This window comes from Myotis lucifugus, unplaced genomic scaffold, assembly GCF_000147115.1.
Source record: "Myotis lucifugus unplaced genomic scaffold, Myoluc2.0 scaffold_162, whole genome shotgun sequence".
Lineage (NCBI taxonomy): Eukaryota > Metazoa > Chordata > Mammalia > Chiroptera > Vespertilionidae > Myotis > Myotis lucifugus.
In genome coordinates this window covers 873046-891256 of record NW_005871210.1, presented here as the reverse complement: position 1 = coordinate 891256, position 18211 = coordinate 873046, and the positions used below count along the sequence as shown (strand labels likewise).

The following is an 18211-nucleotide window of genomic DNA, read 5'->3' as shown; positions in this document are numbered from 1 at the left end:
TCTCCTGGCAGCAGCCTGCCCTCTGGGGCTTGCCACCTGCCCTCCCAGGAGAGACCCCACGCCCCAGGCGCCTCGGACTTGATACCCGGTACTCGTCCTTTGAGAGTACTTCCCGCAGGTGGCTCTCTTCCAGGGCACCCCTGGAGGGCTAAGGGGGTCTGGAAGGGTAGACAGAGGGACTGGGAACTGGGCTGGAGACAAGGCGAGGGCGGTACCCAGATGGGGGCGGAGCTCTGTCCCCCCCTCTCCCCACCCCCACCCCCGGCTCACCTGAGCGGCGTCGAAGCGGCGCAGCCCCGCCAGGTGCAGCTGCACTAGGGCCCGAAAGGCGCGGCTGACGCGCTGCAGCCGGAGCAGCTGGCACAGCGGAACCCGGCTCAGGACGTGTGGGAGCAGCACGTCTTCCCAAGGCAGGTCCAGGAGCCTGTGGGTAAAAGGGCGTTGGCGGCGGCGTCCCCGGACCGCTGTTACCTGCGAGTCCGTCTCCGTTACGCTCCTGCGCCCTAGCTCCTAAGAGCGGCCCCTAGGCCAGGTCCCGGGTCAACTCCCCTCCCCCAGGTCCTTCTTCACTCTCTCGGCCCCTTCGGTGCTCGGTACCTGACGGCTCCCAGCTCTTGCTGCCCTCCGGACGGCTCCATCGGTGGCTCCTTCGGCTGTCTACTGCGCGTGCGCAGTAAGGTCTTCTCGCTTTGGCTTAGGAACAGCTGCCGCGAACCCGCCTCCTGGGGCTGTAGTGACAGACCGATTCAATCGAGTGCCGTCTCACTGAGGATCCTATCGGAAAGCGTTCGCGATAGATACCGAAACAGAGGGCGGAACAGTCCGGTGCTGTAACATTAGATCTCGCCTTCTCCGCTATAGGGCTTGAGACCCGAGTCTAAAGAACGTGATGCTGCTGCAGAGACTGGCTTCTTTTATTGCCTTGGGCCAGTGGATGGTTTTGAGTGAAGTGGTGATGGGAGGAGCAAGCAAGGCCAAACGCAGAAGGGGCAGAGCCGGAATTCCAAGGTTCCGGGCTTACCCTCTGCCCTCTGGTTGCTTTTAGGGACTTTGAAAAATGGGAAGAATCTATCTAGGCTCGTAATGCCTGGCATGTAGTAGGTGCTCGATAATTGTTGAATGAATTGAATGAGTGAAGCTAGCTTTTTCTTCCTTCATCAAGCAAATTTGCCCAAACCTCCCATTCCTGGTTAATTGTGAAGTACAGAGCTATCCAACCCCTTCCACTCCTGGACGATTTGGAATGAGCTTACACCTTGGGGGAAGAGATGCAGGGCGCATTAAGAAGAACTACGTCTCGCACGGCCAGCGTGGCTCAGTGGTTGAGCATGGACCTATGAACCAAAAGGTCAGGGTGCGATTCCCGGTCAGGACTCCATCCCCAGTGTGGGGTGTGCAGGAGGCAGCTGATCAATGATTCGCTCTCATCATGTTTCTATCTCTCCCTCTCCCTTCCTCTCTGAAATAAATAAATAAAATAAAATAAAATAAAACAAAGAACTACATCTCCAGCCGGGTCCCTTTCCTTCCCTAGGAGGTTTAAAGTCCTGAGAAGAGTGCTCAGCTCAGCCGCCAGGAGTAGTGCTTCTCCGTTGGGGGTTTTGTTGTGGGTCTGGGTCTGGGCTACCCTAGCGCAGTGACGCCCTTAAGCTCTGGCCTCAGACTCTAAGCTGCCCTCTCAGGGCGTCCCAGGTCCTAGTTCCAGGGTCCGCTCCGGGGAACCCCTGGAGCAATGCCTTCCCCATCACCCATTGGTGGTGAGGGTGTGAAGGATTCTGAGAGCTACTGGTGTCGCTGAAAGCTGTCCCCCAGCTGGGTGACCCTCCCATCCATGATCTCATCAGGGCTTCCGGCACCTCTGCAAGGTGGGCAGGTCTGTGCTGTCACTCCATTTTAAAGATGAATCCAAGGCCCTGGGGAGGAAGCGCCTTGTCCAGGGTGGAGCGAATCGGGATAAAGAACTAAAGCATCCTGGGTTTCCCAGAATTCTTTCCACATGCCTTCATCTCCCAATGCAGTGAGAAGAGGGAAGCCAGCAGAGGGGAAGGATCAAAGAGGGTCAACTTGGGAGAGGACTGACTCCTTCCTCAGCCGGCGTGGGGAGGATATAGCTGGAAGGATCCACCTCTGCTAAAATAGAGCCACGTGGGCGCGCACCTCCCCCGGCCGCGCGCCGCCGCCTCCTCCCCGCTTTGTTAACGCCTCTGCGCCTGCGCAGTGCGACAAACCTGGCGCTGTCCCCTTCAGCACCACGCGGAGCCGGCGCCGCCCCTCCCCGCGGTGAGCCCCGTGCGTCCCCGCCTCGCACGTTCTCGCGCCCCCGACCACCCAAACAGACCCCTTCTTCTTTGCGAGGTCACCATCGGCCTGCCCGGGCTTTCTCTGGGAGAGCGGTTGCCATAGGAACTCTAGCGGCGCTTACTGAAAAATAGATGGGCCCCCTTTTACCTTGGCCAAGGGCACACGGGTTGTCTGCCCCCACTACCTGCAGTCCCGGCGTCATCCCTTCCAACCTCTTATCTTTAAATGGGCGCCGAGCTCAGGCATCAAGGAAGTGCCTCCTGAAGTCTGACTGATGGACCTCCTACTGCATCCTGGGCGCGCGGTCAGGGCTGTGTCTCCTGGGCCTGAGACCCTGAACCCCGGAGGGTTCGAGGCGGTGCACCCCAAGTCTCTCTTCCATAAATTGATGGTCTCCGGGATTTAGGGGGCGGGTCCGCTCTCTTCACGCAAACCGTGCGCTTGGCGCGGCCGGGAGCTCGTGGGGGCGGGAGCGCGTGTGGCATGTAACAGGTCAGGTGGCAACCTCCTAGGGACACGAGTGAGGTCTGGAGCGGGGCACGCGTGAAGCTGGGTCCGGCGTGTGGCTCAGGGGGCAGTGGCGAGAGGAACGTGGACACAGTCGGGGTGGGGCACGTGAGGGTGGAGGAAGATAAACGGGTTTCATACATCCTCCCCTCGTCTGGGGCGGGTCTCAGGTTGGCGGGAGAGTCCAGCCGAGACCTAACGTGTGTGTGCGCGCGGGGGGGGGGGGGGGGGGCGCAGCCTCCAGGGCTCAGGGCCCTGGGAGAGGGCGGGGGTTGGGAGGGGGGTGAGATTAGCTCTGCCGGAGCCACGCAGGGAGGAGGAGGGACTGAGAGGCAGAGGCGGGCGGGCCGGGAGAAAGCGGGAGCCAGCGGGAGCCGCGCTGCTTTCACAGCCGAGCTGGGCCCGGCCTCTGCTCTCCCTCCTCGGCCCCAGCTCCAAGCCGGCGGCGGTGAGTACTGAGTCCGGGTTGCACGGGGAGATGCTGGGCCTCAACTGAGTTTCAGGAGCCTGAGTAGCAGGGTTGCTGCTCCTGACCCCGGTCCCTACCCTGCATTGCCACAAGAGGCCCCTTTACCCCCTGAGGGTGCCTCCTGGGCTGGACAGAATCTGTCACCCCGGTGGGAGAAGGGTCTGGTGCAGTCTCCCCCTCCAGGGACCAGTGACTGGTGGGGGTTGGGAGAGAGGGTGTGTGTCCCTGCTTCAGTATGGGTGTGAGTGTGCACCTGTATGTGTGTGTCATTGTGACCGGTGGGTCTCTGTATCTGATATGCCTATGTATCTGTGAGCATTAGAGAATGAGGGTCCCTCTGTGTGTATCTGGGCATCTCTTTGTGTGTAAGACAAGCATGTGCCTTTCCATGAGACACATAGTTGTTATGACTGTGAGACTGTGTGAAGGTGTGTCTCTGAGCAATGTGTATGTGTGCCTGTCTGCGTGTCGCCTCTGAATGTGTTTAACCATATATGACATTTTGGTCCTTAAGTATGTGTGTGTGCATGAGTGTGTGTACCTATATTAAGAACAAAAACGTCCTTTCCCATCCATCATGTACGTATTCAGGGTAGCGGCTTCTGTTCAGGCCTTTTTCTTCCCCTTCACCCTATGCCTTTCAGCTCCTCGTGGTCCCTAGATAATCCCCCTTCTCCAATTCCTTTTTCCTCTCTTTCCAGGGGGCCTGAATTGGGGCCTCCATAAGAGGAGCTAACTGTGGGGCACGCATGGCTGCATGATAGTGAAGGCTGGCTGACACTCCTAGCCCAGAGGGTGGGGGCACCAGTCTTCCCCTCCCCCCACACCAGTAGTACCTACAAAATGCCACAGAGACTCCAGGCTCACTCAACTTCCTTCCTTCCAACATAGCTTCCTTCCTCCCTGCCCCCCCTCCCCCAGGTGATGCTCAGGGTTCCCAGGCAGGAGGAGAGAACCCAGGGTCCTTTTGGAGGGAACAATCTTTTCTCCTCAGGCCTCCATGGAAGTAGCCCAAGCAGGAGGTCTGATTACCCCCAGGGGAAGGATCAATGATGCCATAGTCCCAGGGTGGGCTAGGCCCCTGGTGCTCAGTGGCCCCAGCCAGCTTTCCCCTCCCTGTCTCTGCTCTCTTGTGCATCCAACTCCCTGGCGGTTCACCCCCTGCTCCCCTTCCTCTCTTGCAGGCCTGTCAGAAGAGCATGCTGCCCCCTCACTCCCCGCCTGGCCTCGCCATCCCTGCCCCCCCAGCCTGACCCCCGGGCCCCAGCATGGCCCAGGGTGCCATGCGCTTCTGCTCTGAAGGTGACTGTGCCATCTCCCCGCCACGATGCCCACGCCGCTGGCTCCCCGAAGGCCCTGTGCCTCAGAGTCCCCCAGCCAGCATGTATGGCAGCACGGGCTCCCTGCTACGGCGGGTGGCAGGTCCAGGTCCCCGAGGCCGGGAACTGGGACGTGTGACAGCACCCTCGACACCCCTGCGTGGCCCCCCTTCACCCCGTGTTGCTCCCTCACCCTGGGCACCCTCTTCACCCACTGGGCAGCCTCCACCAGGGGCCCGGAGTTCCGTAGTCATATTCCGCTTTGTGGAGAAGGCCAGCGTGAGGCCACTGAATGGGCTACCTGCTCCCGGAGGCTTGAGTCGGAGCTGGGACCTGGGTGGGGTCGCTCCTCCCAGGCCCACTCCAGCTCTTGGGCCTGGCTCCAACCGCAAGTTGCGGCTGGAGGCCTCCACTTCAGACCCACTCCCAGCCGGAGGAGGTTCAGCTCTGCCTGGCAGCCAGGGCCTTCTACACGGGCCGCCAGCCCCACCTCAGGTCAGGGCAGATGGTCTTTACTCCTCTCTCCCCAATGGGCTGGGGGGGCCCTCTGAGCACCTGGCCACACTATTCCGAGGACCTGCTGACACTGGACTCCTGAACCAGGTATGCGACCTCCCTTGGGCTCCCTGGAACCCCAGAGTCCTACAGAAGGGGCAAGACTGGGCTCCTTGGCCGTTTTGGCCCCGTGGGCTACTCATTGAATCCTTCACTCCTATTCTAAATCTCCTTCTTGCCCTCTGGGCTTGTCCCTCTGTCTCTGCGCCTCCATCTCTGTCCCTGAGTGGTTTTCTTTGTGTTTCTATCCCATCTTCTTTTGTCTTTGCATGTCTGGATTTATCTCTGGGTGTCTTCTACCTCTCCCTCCTTGGCTTAGGGAGACACCTGGTCCTCACCCCGGGAAGTCTCCTCTCATGCCCAGAGAATCGCTCGAGCCAAATGGGAATTCTTCTATGGCTCCTTGGCACCCCCCAGCTCAGGTAAGGCTGGGACTGGAGCAAGGGGAATAGGGCAGGTCCTTCTCAGCACCGAGGTGTAGTAGGGAGTCCTCCTTTAAACCTCCCCCAGCCTTTCCTGGGCTCCTGTGTCAGCTAATGCTTCCTCAGGCCTGGGGCCCGTCTTCCCATATGTGCTAGGATGGAGGGGTTGGGGATGATGGCTGGGTTGGGCACCTGCAGGAAGCTGGGTAGTGGAAGGAGGGGATGGGAGGATACCAAGGATCAGTCCTTGGAGTAGAAAATGAACGCCACTGGTACCAGGAACAAGCTGAGTTTGTAGCAGGAGGAATGGTGATGAGACAGTGAAAGAACCTCCTGCCAACATGAGGCAGTGGGGATGACTTCCTTCCTAGAACAGTCAGGGCAGGAAGCTGACCTGGACAACCTCCTGACCCGGATGCCTGTGCACACTGCAGGTGCTAAGCCCCCAGAGCAGGCCCCCCCATCTCCACCTGGGGTGGGCTCAGGGCAGGGCTCTGGGGTGGCTGTGGGGCGAGCGGCCAAATACTCCGAGACCGACCTGGACACGGTGCCCCTGAGGTGCTACCGAGAGACCAACATCGATGAAGTGCTGGCTGAGCGGGAGGAGGCTGATTCAGCCATCGAGAGTCAGCCCAGCTCTGAGGGCCTGCCTGGCACCGTCCGCCCACCTGCCCCACGTCCGGGCCCATGCCTTGGCCCTCATGCCAGCCTGAGCAGTGGCGATGAGGATGAGGCAGGTGGGGAAGAGGATGTGGACGATGAGGTGTTTGAGGCCTCGGAGGGGGCACGGTGAGTGGGGGAGAGGGAGAGGACAGTGGCTGCTCCTTCCCACTGGTCCAGAGGCAGAGCTGGGGTCAATGGGACTGGAATAGAGATGAGGGTGGGGTGGGGAGAGTCAGGACCAAGCTGGTGGTGCCAACAGCATGGTGTGGCAGGAGACTCTGGACAGAGGCCTGAGGCCTGGTAGAATACTGGAATGGGGGGGGGGGGCATCTGCAAGAACCCAGGAGGAGAGGGGGTAGCCCGGATAGAGGAGGAAAGGCGTTCTGGTGAAGAAAGGGCTGAGTGAGAGGCCAGAGGCCAGAATTAAGCCTGGGGTGTGGGAGCATCAATCCATACCCTGGATCTTGGTGGGAGAATGGGGAGTGTGGGGGTTTCTTCTTCATCTCACACCCCACTGCAGCCTGGAGCCTCATCTCCTTCTCCTAAGATGTTGCCAGAAATAGAAATGGGATGGCAGGAGGGGAGAGGATCAGGGAGAAGGAGGAGAAAGGGAGATTAGCACGGAGGGAGAGAGGAAGGGGATTGGTTGCTGGGGATGGATAGGGATGGTGTGCCCCAAGGCACTAAATAGCTTGAAGGACCTGTGGTGGGGAGCCCCTATCCAGATGGCTTTTTTAGGGGTTTGGGGGACTGTGAAAAGCAGGTGATAAACCCCTTCATAGAGTCAGTATGAAAGTTCAATGAAATGCTACCTGAGAGTTGTCCTCTGGGCCCCTGATGGGAGATTTTCCCTGCCCCTGCAGGCCAGGCACCCAGATGCCTCACCTGGGGCCTCTCAAGTCACCTGTGCCCTTCCTCCCTGGGACCAGCCCCTCGGCTGATGGGCCTGACTCTTTCAGTTGTGTGTTCGAAGCCATCTTGGAGTCACACCGGGCCAAGGGCACCTCCTACACCAGCCTTGCCTCCCTGGAGGCCCTGGCCTCACCTGGCCCAACCCAGAGCCCCTTCTTCACCTTTGAGCTGCCTCCCCAACCCCCCATCCCCCGGCCTGATCCCCCTGTTCCCGCCCCACTTGCCCCTCTTGAACCGGATTCTGGTACCAGCTCTGCTGCTGATGGGCCTTGGACACAGAGAGGGGAGGAAGAAGAGGCAGAGGCTGCAGCCAAGCAAGCCCCAGGGAAGGAGCCCCCTAGTCCCTGCCGCTCGGAGGACAGCTTTGGGCTGGGGGTGGCACCCCTGGGAAGGTGAGTGATTCCTTTGGTCTCTCAGATTCAAGGCCCCTGGGGCTCTAGGAACAGCTGTTGGAAGGGACAGAGCCTGAGTGCGAAGAGGTAGTTTGCATTCCTGACCCCTGAGAGGCCTGGTTAGGGAATGCAGATGCCCTGTTTCCCACCTGGAGGACTTCCCACTGACTGTGAGGGGGAGCCCCTTAGAGTCGTCTCCCCCCGCCCCCCCGCCCCCTTGGTCTCAGATCCAGTGACTTGAGAAACCACGATTCAGAATTGAAGGATGTCCTCTCCAGGAGGGCCCCTCCCTCCCCAGACAGAGCCGGCCACCTGCCTAGAATTCGTGTGACCTAACACCCATCCAGCCTGGAGGCTTCTTCCAAAGATGCAGCCACCAGCCTCCCCCATGCTTCCCTCCCAAGCCACCGCCCCCTCCAATCAGGAGTCTCTCACCCTTATCCAGGAAGTCCATTCATCAGTCTAACCTTTCTGCTCTCTCCTCTGCCAGCTACCCTCTCAGTCATGGAAGCCATGGCAACAGGAGGGGGTGGCCAGAGATACAGGGTTGCCTAGCAACCAGGAGTTTCCGGCCTCTGTCTCTGGGTGACAGGTGGCTTTGCAAGTAGAGCAGCTGGGGTGGGAAGGGAAGGAAAGGAGGAGACAGGAGATGAGGGGGAGCACTTTGACCGGCAGTCCCCTTTACCCTAGAACCTGCTTCTTTGTGAGTAGAAGCGAAGGACCAAGAAGGAGGCTCCCCTCCCTAACGGGTGGGAGGAGGAAAGATATAGGAGTGGGAAGCTGTCCCTGTTGCCCTCAAATTTTTGACCGTCTACTGTTCTCCCCTGACAGCCTGTGTTGACCCTTGCCCATATCCTTAGAGATATGACTATGTCCGAGAAGGACCAGAGTGGTGATGGGGAATCTATGTGCAACAGCAAACTTGGGGAGCTTTGTGGGAGAATGGGGAGTGTGGGGCTTTCCTCTCCGTCTCACACCCCACTGCAGCTTAGAGCCTCATCTTCTCCTTCCTTGGGGAAGCAGCCAGAATTCCCACAGCAGCAACATGGATGTGGGTTAGACTTGAGGCAGGACTTCCACAGAGAGGTGGTAATGATGGAGGGAGCCTGAACATCCCCTCTGGAGGAAAGAAAATGTCTTCCCCATGTCCCAGTCTCCCCTCCTGTCATCCTGCTCCGGAGGCAGAGGAAGGGTCTGGATGGCCCCTGAGAACCTGGCCCATCTCTGAGCTGGTGTTCTGCCCTGGCAGCGAACCACCCTTGAGCCAGCTGGTATCTGACTCAGACTCAGAGCTGGACAGCACAGAGCGGCTGGCCCTGGGGAGCACGGACACCTTGTCTAATGGGCAGAAGGCAGACCTGGAGGCTGCGCAGCGCCTGGCTAAGAGGCTGTACCGACTGGACGGCTTCAGGAAGGCTGATGTGGCCCGGCACCTGGGCAAGAAGTAAAACCACTGGGCTGGGAATGAGAGGGGGCAGGAGGGATGCATCCTGTGGGCAGCACCTCCACATCCCCTCTATCTAATGCCCCCAGGTTCCTCAGTAACCCCCCCATTTGGCCCCTTGACACTTCCCCTTGAGACTCTCCCTGTCTCTCTACCCTGCCCACAGCAATGACTTCAGTAAACTCGTGGCTGGAGAGTACCTCAAGTTCTTTGTCTTCACGGGCATGACTCTGGACCAAGCTCTCAGGTGGGTGGTGAGCCCTCTGAGTGCAGCCCCAGCTCTCCAGGCCTGGTGTGCAGGGCCTTAGCTCTGCCTCCTCTGAGCCCCTGCACCTCCCCTAAGCTGCCCTGACATCACTCTTCCCAAGAGCCAGGGCTACCTGGTAAGGGGACCTTGGGTGGGGGTGACGTGCTCCCTCTTCCCTCCTCTCCAGGGTGTTTCTGAAGGAGCTGGCCTTAATGGGTGAGACCCAGGAACGGGAGCGCGTGCTGGCCCACTTCTCCCAGAGATACTTCCAGTGCAATCCTGGAGCTCTGTCCTCAGAGGGTGAGGAGGCCAGGGACAGGGCTGGTCACTGAGGCAAATGGGCACTGTGTGTGTGCCTAGGTGCATGGGTATGTGTGCCGGAATGAATGAATGCACAAGCTTGCAGGCATGTGAGCATACATGTGTGCAGACCATGCTGACCTGGCTACATGGATGTGGAACTGTGCATGTGGCAGGCATATTGTTAGGGTCTAGTGTGTGTTGTGAAGAGGCAGGTGACAGGTGTGTTTGCATACCATTGTCCACATATATGTGCCAAACAGTGCTTGGCTTGAGTGGGGATTCTGTTTGGCTGCACTGGTCCGCATAACTGTGTGAGGCACACTTGTTTGTCTTGCGTGCAGAGACACAGGCATGTGGGTGTTAGGGGGCACGCAGTGGACAGCCCCAGCACCTGAGAGAGCTAGGGAGGGTGGCCTGAGAAAGGGGTGAGGTCCCTTCTAAGGGATCTTCTGGAAAAGAGAAATCTTTGCTGAAGTTTGGCTCACTAATGGGCTTCAGGACTTACAAAAGTGTGGTTGTGGGCCAAAGGGGTCCTGGAGGGGGTCAGGGGATGAGCTGGAAGTCTGAGTAAGACAGCGGTGGGAAGAGTCCCAGGGAGGCTGAATGTCAACTCTGCCCTAGACGGTGCGCACACGCTGACCTGCGCCCTCATGCTACTGAACACCGATCTCCACGGCCACGTGAGTGGGGTATGGCGGGAAGGAGCCGGAAAACAGACCCGGTCCAAGACCTCAAGGCCTGGAAGGCCAAGGGCCACCCGGGTCCACAGGCCTCTGTTCCCTCCCTTAGAACATCGGGAAGCGCATGACCTGCGGAGACTTCATTGGGAACTTGGAGGGCCTCAACGAAGGCGGCGACTTCCCCAGGGAGCTGCTCAAGGTGGGGGGCGGGCAGGGGCAGGGATAGGGACCTGTGGGCGGGTGTCCGAGAAAGGCGAGGTGAGGGGCTCTGCCTCGTGAGCCGAGACTCGCTGGACTCAGCCTGGGTACCGCCCCATTCCCCCCCCCCCCCACCCCCCCAGCCTCACAGGCGGGCTCTCCGGAACATGCGCACTGGCCGTGCGGTCCGGGCTGCGCACTGCGGGAGGAGGGGAGGTGGCTCTGAAAGCCGCGTGATCTGGCGGCGCTGGGCCCTGCATTTGTCTTCATTAGGGCCCCTCCTCCTGTGTTCCCGAGGATGCGAGGGGTCCCTGCGTGGGGTGGGGGCCACACCGGCATCTCGCTTCCTCCTCCGCCGCACTCCCCCGCCCCAGGGCTTATAGTCACAAAGGTCATCCCGCTACCGGCACAGGAGGCGCCCGGAGGAAGCGGGGCCTGAGAGGGACAAAGGCTTTTCCAAGTTCTGGCAGAGCGTTAGCGCCAAACTGGAGCCAGATCCCTACGGTGCCTCTGGCTCCTGGTGGGCGGGCCTGAGCCCAGGTCCCTTGCGGGGTCTGTGACCCTGGGGCTGGAAGGATGGGGGGGAGAGGGGCATCCGGCCCGTGGGTTCCCCCCGCCCCCTGATGGGTGGTTTCATCCAGGGAGGCCTGGACTTACTTGAAACCCCCAAGGTTGGAAAAGGGGTCCCTGGGCCACCACATAAATGTGAGTGCACAGGGGTGTCCCTGGGCTCGTCTGTGAGCTTGAGTTGTGCTGGATTTCCGAATTTGGGGATGTATCTGAGTGGGGGTGACCATTGGGAGTTGGGGGGATGCTTGACTTGAGTTGTATGTGTATGACCTAGCAGTGGTCGGCAAACTCATTAGTCAACAGAGCCAAATATCAACAGTACAACGATTGAAATTTCTTTTGAGAGCCAAATTTTTTAAACCTAAACTATATAGGTAGGTACATTGTTATTAACTTAATTAGGGTACTCCTAAGGCTTAGGAAGAACCACACTCAAGGGGCCAAAGAGCCGCATGTGGCTCGCGAGCCGCAGTTTGCCGACCACGGAAGCAATGGGGTTTGTCTGATTTGGGTATGTTTGTGCGTTAGGGCTTAGGGTGTGTGTCTGAGGTGGGGGTGTCGTTTGTTGTTTACGTGGTTGGGATGTACATCTATGAACTGGCTGTCTGATCTATAACGTGTCGGTGAGTAGAGGGTGTATGTTTTTACGTTAATGACTGTACATTTCGAGGTGTGCATCTGCATTTGTAGTGTCCGTGAGTTGGGGTGCATGTTGTTGGTTGAGGTGTATGTCTGTAACTGGGGAGTGTGTACTTGGGGTGCACCCACGGGCGTTGGAGGGAGCTGCGAGTCGCTGAGTTGGATGAGGCCAGAGCGGTTCCACGCTGCCTCTCTCCTGCGCTGCCGGCTCGCCTCGCCTCGTGGCCGTCCTGGCTCGGTAAAAAGGGCCGCCAGGGGGCGCTCCGACCTCTCTCCTCACCACCACTCCCCCCATCCCACCCCCAACCCTGACTTGCTTTGGAGGGAGTTCTAGACCCACAGGGTCCGCCCACCTTCACAGCTCCCGGCCTAGGGGCTCCCAGCGCCCCCCGCCGTCGCCCCAGAGCGGCCCGCCCCCACGCAGGTGGGGCTCCCCGGCCTCCCTCGGCCCCTCCCCCGTCGCGCCGCGCCGCTGGGGGCCCCTCCTCGGTCAGACGCCTCCCTTTGGCGCCGTCCCCGCCCCAGCCCTCGCCCTCCCCTCCCAGTCGGCGCCCCCCTCCCGCTTACGGAGCCGCGGAGCCGACATTGCCGCTGCCGCGCGGTCCTGTGTCGGTCGGAGCCCGGCTGTCGGGGGAAGCCGTCCGCGGGCCGTCCGGGCCGAGGCGGGCGGGGGCATGGCCGGGGGCCGCGGCGCGCCGGCGGGGCCAGGATGATCGGCGTCAACAGCATCCACAGCAGCGCCGGGCGGCTGCGCTCGCGCTCGCTGTGCTCCGTGCGCTACGGGCGCACCCACCGCGGCGCCGAGACGCTGTGCTACGGGTGGCCGCAGCGCTCGCGCAGCCTCAAGCCCGTGCTCTACACGGACCTGGTGGTCAGCCGCCTGCAGCCGCCTGCAGAGCCGCAAGAAGAAGAAGGCGGTGAGGGCGTTGGGGCTGCGGCCCACGCCAGGCTGGGGGGCGACTTAGGCGGCTGCGGGGGTGGCTGGAGGGAGGAGGCACCCGAGGCAGAACGCGCAGAGGAGGGCACCGGTGGGGCTGAGGCGGGGAGCCCAGCAGGGACAGAGCCCACGGGTCGCCGGGGATGGGCATGGACTGCAGGGGGGAGAGCACAGACCCTCTGATCAAGCTGGGCACCTCAAACTAAAGGGCCTTTGGATCTTCTGAATGGGAGCGTGACTTGGGGCTCACGGAGGGGGTTAGGACTTTGGAAGGGAGATGTGGTTGGGGGCCAAAAAGGGCAGGAGATGAACTGGAAGGCTGGGGACAAGGATTGCGGGTTGGATGTCGGTGGCCACTTCAGCCTCCTGGCCAGAGAGTTGGAGAGTGAAAGCTTAGAGTCCAAGCTATGCTGGGTTTGGGCTGGATGTGTGCTGGGAAGCTGTGTGTGCATAAGCTTGGTCGTGCTGTGTGTGGGGTGTACTCAGCGCTGGACAGGGTGTGCTCATGGGGGCTGTTTTGCATGGCCGTGGGCAGTGAGAGTCAGAGGCCTTGGTGTGTTGGGGGGATGCTGTGTCCTAGCACAGAGAAGGTGCCTACGTCACCACTGCACCCAGCTCACATGCAAACAGCATCACGCCACACGCTTAGCCTGACACAGACATGCTGGGGGCACACCTACTCACAGGCAGGCTGTGGGGAGCACCCCACAGTGGAGGCCCTAGTGTGGACCCATGTTGCAGGCCACTCCCAAGAAGAGGGGTTTCCTATGCTACTCCTCCAGCCCGTTTCTCTCCTTTGACCACCACAAGGTCCCACAGGTCCCCCAGGCCAGCTGCACTGAAGGAAAGTGACTGGTTGAGAAATCCACAGGGAGTTTGGCATGTGCAGGGGTTGGAAGCTGAAACTGCTGCCTTTTAAACTAATGTTCACTCCCTAGTAACATGAGGTGTGGGAGTCGGCTGGGGCTAGACCACCCTGGCATTTGGCTTGGGGGGGCAGTCTGGGTTGGGGTGCTTTCAGCTTGTCCTGGGGCTGGGAGCCATCGTATGTTCTCATTGGCCGAGGAAGGAAGTGACAGTGAGTTCCCATTCCGGGGACTCAGTTTCCCCATGTGCTCTGTGTGGTTTTAGGCTGTAAAACAGGCCCAAAGCATGGCCGTTTGGGAAAAGGAGAGCTTCTTGAAATACTGTTTTCCATTCCCTCCAGAGCTGTTTCTCCCACCAAGGATCTGAGCAGGATGACCTCTTAACAATAACAACAAAGATATTAGCAGTTGCCATTATTTGTGCATCACTCACATATGAGGATACCCTGTGCTAATGGCTTTCCCTTCATTAAACACGTGGTACTGTGTTCTTCCCCATGGATACTTGCTTAAAGCAATGCTGCAGAAGTGGCAAAGCTGGGCCCGGGTCCTAGTACTCCGTTCCAGAGCCTGTGTTCTTGGTCATTACACCCTACTGCCCTCTCCCTCAATTCTGTCTTCTCCCCCATATGGGAGGGAGGGCTCTGGCTCTGGCATTGGGGTACCTGATGCACCTTCCTCCAGGATTGACCCACACTGCCCTGATTTGTTTTTCCCTCCTCAGGCTTTGTACAGCTCCATCAAGAATGAAAAATTGCAGTGGGCCATGTGAGTCCTGGGGCTGTATGGTGGGGTAGAGATGTGGGTGTGGGGAAGGGTCTGCCTGGAGAGGTGGAGAGAGCTGAGGTGGGCCCTGTGAGTCTTGGGGCTGTGGGGCAGGGGAGGTGGGTGAGGCCATGAGAGGCAGTAAAGTCGCCTCACTTCCTTCTTTGGAGATGCTTGCCTGGACTTGGAGTTCTGTGTCTTGTCTCTAGCTGGGTTGTTATGACAAGCTGGGTTGGGGTAAGTGGCCATTGTCAGCTGGCCTAGGAGGAGGGTTGCAGAAGGGGAGGTCCCTTGGCAATCCTAGTGAGAAAACAGAAGTCTCTGGAGGTAGGGCCCTGGGCCAATAGCATGAGAGACCCCTCTTGGGTCCTAGGGAGCCCTAAGTGTCACAGAACAAGGGCCCACATTGTCTCCTGTTATAGTCCCAGTGGAAACAGAGACTCAGAAGTCTTGGAGACTTCCTGAAGAGCCCATCTGAGAGAGAAGGCCCCGTTTTAGCCTTGGGCCCCCCAGTCTGAGGGTAGAGCCCTCATCTAAACGGTCAACAGATCATGTATTTTCTAGTATCTGCTAAGAGTCCAGCCACTGCTCAGTATAGATGGGAGTTCCCAGCAGGTGGGAGAGAAGACCTCAGGAGGCAGAGCTTAGGACTGGGGTACAGGGAAAGCTTCTTGGAGGATTGGGACTTGCGGGGGCAAGACTTGAAAGGGGAAACGTTTGGGAAGAGAAAAAGGGAAGTTGACATTTGGGCGGCAAATATGTGATGTCTGAAGTGAGTATGGGGTGGGGAGACTAAGGGGACAGGCCTGATTGGAGTGTGGAAGGAGAGAGTGTTGGTAGGGATGTATTATAGGCTCCATGTGGGAGGCAATAGGGAGCTTGCAGGTCGAGCTCCGAGTGACGGACAGAATCACTTGTCAGATGATACCTGACAGAGCCTGCCGATAGGGATGTAGCAGGGGACCACTAGGAAGCAGCTACTTCGGACACCATTTTGCCAACAAGCTGTGAGCTGGTGGTGGGTGTGGTTGAGACAGCTGAGTCAGACATATGTCTGTCCTGGTAGAGAAGGCTATGAGGGGTGTGTGTGTGTGTGTGTGTGTGCGCGCGCGCAGAAATGGAGAAGATGGGGTTGGCTACATGTGAGGGGAGGAAGGAACAGACCTGGGGGCTGTAATCTGAGGAGTCATTCTGCCCCTTGGAGCCCTGATCTGAGTGGGGAGACCTGGTTTGAGGTGGGAACTATGATTCCAGGGGCCTCAGGCTGCGGGGAGCCACACCCTTTGAGAGCAGCAGCTCCCCCAGCCCTTCTGTCTACAAACACTAGAGGGGCTTTCCTGGGGGAGCAGAGGCCAGGATTGAAAGGGGAGGGTGTGGCTTCATAGCCAGCCCTCTCTGAGGTGATCACACCTGCAGAGACGAGGAGGAGCTGAGACGCTCTCTGTCTGAGTTGGCCGACCCCAACCCCAAGGTCATCAAGAGGGTCAGCGGGGGCAGTGGCAGCGGCTCCAGCCCTTTCCTGGACCTGACTCCCGAGCCTGGGGCCGCGGTCTACAAGCACGGGGCCCTGGTGCGAAAGGTGCACGCAGACCCCGACTGCAGGAAGAGTACGTGGCCTGGTGCGAGGGTCTGGGGGAATGGAAGGGAGCGGGCCTGTCCCAGTCCTCCTGTGACCTGTTTCCCTTCCCCCCAGCACCTCGGGGCAAACGGGGCTGGAAGAGCTTCCATGGGATCCTCAAGGGCATGATCCTCTACCTGCAGAAGGTGCGGGGCCAGCCCAAGGGGTGGGGGCTGAGCTGGCTCTGGGGAATGTGGCTGGGCTGGGCCAGGCTGGGACTGTGGCCAGGACAAGATGGGCTTCCTGCAGGAGGAGTACCAGCCTGGGAAGGCCCTATCAGAGGCAGAGCTTAAGAATGCCATCAGCATCCACCACGCATTGGCCACACGCGCCAGGGACTACAGCAAGAGGCCCCACGTCTTCTACCTGCGCACAGCTGACTGGCGGGTCTTCCTCTTCCAGGCTTCGTGAGTGCCTTCCTCCTGCCCATCCCAGGCCCTTCTCTCCATTCCCAGCTTGCTCCCCTCCCTTGTTCCTGGATGGATTCTTTCCTCCGCAGGCCACATCCTGAGCCAGGACTAGTCCTCCTGTTAGGAATCCTGGGCTCAGGTCCCAAGTAGCTGTGCTATCTCCTCAGGAGCCTGGAGCAGATGCAGTCCTGGATCACTCGCATCAATGTGGTGGCCGCCATGTTCTCTGCACCCCCCTTCCCAGCTGCTGTTAGTTCCCAGAAGAAGTTCAGCCGCCCTCTGCTGCCCAGCGCTGCCACCCGCCTCTCCCAGGTACTCCCAGCTCTGTCCCCCTGGCCAGTGGGATGGAGTAGGGCAGGCTCAGGCCAACTGCAGTCAAGACTGCTGGCTATGATTAGGACACTGGTCATGGGGTGGTGGGGCGAATGGGCTGAAACCCAGCTGCCACTCTACTTGCCATGCTGTGAATCCAGACATAGTCGTTTGTTCATCCTAAGAAAGGGGCACCTTTTAAATAAACTTGCACAAAGGCACCGTGTGTGCTAGAGTAACCCTGACCGTGTTCCCTCTGCCTCTAGGAGGAGCAAGTGCGGACCCATGAGGCCAAGCTGAAGGCCATGGCAAGTGAGTTGCAGGAGCACCAGGCGGCCCTACTGGGCAAGAAGGCCCGGGGCAAGGAGGCTGAGGAGCAGCGGCAGAAGGAGGCCTACCTGGAGTTTGAGGTGAGCCTCCCGGCCCTGGGCACCTGTGTGCCACCTGTCTCCATTAGCAGGACCTCTGTGTCCCAATACAGGGTCAGACTAGTGGTTCAGGGCATGGACTCCTAAGAGTGGGACCAGGTCTTGCTTATTAATCCCTCTCAGCTTTCGTTTCCTCTTCTGTGGGACAGGGAGACTATTCTGTACTCACTAGGGTAATGAGTGAGATGTCTGTCAAGTGCTGTTTTCCCAACTCTGGTAAAGGCTCAAGAAACATTGGCTCTTACAACTGGCAATCTTGAGAGCCCATAGAGGGCCACCAACCTACTGGGGATCATGTCACATCCTTGGGGGTTCAGAGTGGGCAAGAACCTGCCATTTTCTAACCTTCTTAGGTATCCCTCCTTGGTCCAGACGGGGTAGAGATGGGGTGGGATGGGCAGAGGGTGGAGAGTTGGCTCACAGCCTCCGCCCCTCTGCCTCAGAAATCCCGCTATGGCACATATGCAGCACTGCTTCGGGTCAAGCTGAAGGCGGGCAGTGAAGAGCTGGACGTGGTAGAGGCAGCACTGGCCCAAGCTGGCAGCACAGAGGATGGAGTCCTCCCACCTCACTCCAGTCCCGCCCTGCAGCGCAATGTCTCCAGCCAGCCCCGGGCTCAATGTCATGGCTCAGAGCCTCGGGCAGGGGCAGGCAGTGGGCGTCGGAAGCCCTGAGTTGGGGGTGAGAGTGGGGGGGGGGTGCCCCCTGGGCACCTGCATGACATGGCCCTGCCCGAGCCCGGGCCGGCCTCGGGCGAACCCCGAGGGCCCCTCGGCCCAGGGCCCTACCGCGCCGGACGCGGTGTCCGGGGCAGTGCAGGGCTAGGGCATGGGCCTCAGGAGCCCAGGTTTAGAGCCCCTCTGAGACCCCCCATTTTGTGATAATGTTTTGCACTTTTTCGTACTGGGGGCTAGGGCGGGAGGGGCCAGGGCCCTGGACTTTTAATGCTTTTTTTTTGAGGGGGGGGGAGGCCTGCAAAGGTTCTGCTTTCTGCTGAGACCACCCCCACCCCTGACACCAGCAACCCTCCTCCATCCTGGGGCCTGGCTCAGACAGAGGCCAGGAGTTGGGGACGAGCTGGTTTCCCTTCCTTCCTGAGGGCTCATCTTCTCTCTTTCCAGAGGTGGAGGAAGGGTGTCCATGCCCAGGCCCCTATGCACAGGCTGGGGACAGCATGGCCTTGCTTTCCCTCCTTCAGTGGGCCCTGCCCTTTACACAGCCTCCACCCCCATTAAAACTGCTCTGGACTTGCTG

General features: G+C 59.6%; 3 protein-coding genes across 3 annotated transcripts in view; 1 reads left to right on the top strand and 2 right to left on the bottom strand.

Annotated features, from left to right (window-relative positions):
• Positions 1–727, bottom strand: part of FBXL15 (F-box and leucine rich repeat protein 15) — a 2160-nt gene extending 1433 nt beyond the window's left edge. The window contains exons 1-2 of the mRNA XM_023759816.1: positions 598–727; positions 271–424 (exon numbers count right to left, since the gene is read on the bottom strand). Coding sequence (XP_023615584.1) covers positions 271–424; positions 598–638 — 195 coding nt within the window. The 5' untranslated portion in view covers positions 639–727. The remainder of the gene's footprint in view (positions 1–270; positions 425–597) is intronic.
• A 3818-nt stretch (positions 728–4545) lies between these two features.
• PSD (pleckstrin and Sec7 domain containing) lies at positions 4546–17631 on the top strand. The gene is made up of 16 exons (XM_023759815.1): positions 4546–5199; positions 5471–5573; positions 6008–6362; positions 7100–7540; positions 8790–8984; positions 9151–9231; positions 9419–9531; positions 10156–10214; positions 10324–10413; positions 14149–14192; positions 15606–15796; positions 15883–15953; positions 16057–16214; positions 16385–16529; positions 16796–16939; positions 17401–17631. Exons 1-16 carry the CDS (start codon positions 4546–4548, stop codon positions 17629–17631), a joined length of 3075 nt encoding a protein of 1024 aa, XP_023615583.1.
• Positions 17632–18188: 557 nt separating this feature from the next.
• The window catches only part of NFKB2 (nuclear factor kappa B subunit 2), a 7178-nt gene continuing 7155 nt past the window's right edge, over positions 18189–18211 (bottom strand). Inside the window, exon 20 of the mRNA XM_006095937.3 lies at positions 18189–18208. Within this exon, the coding sequence (XP_006095999.1) occupies positions 18189–18208 (20 nt within the window). The remainder of the gene's footprint in view (positions 18209–18211) is intronic.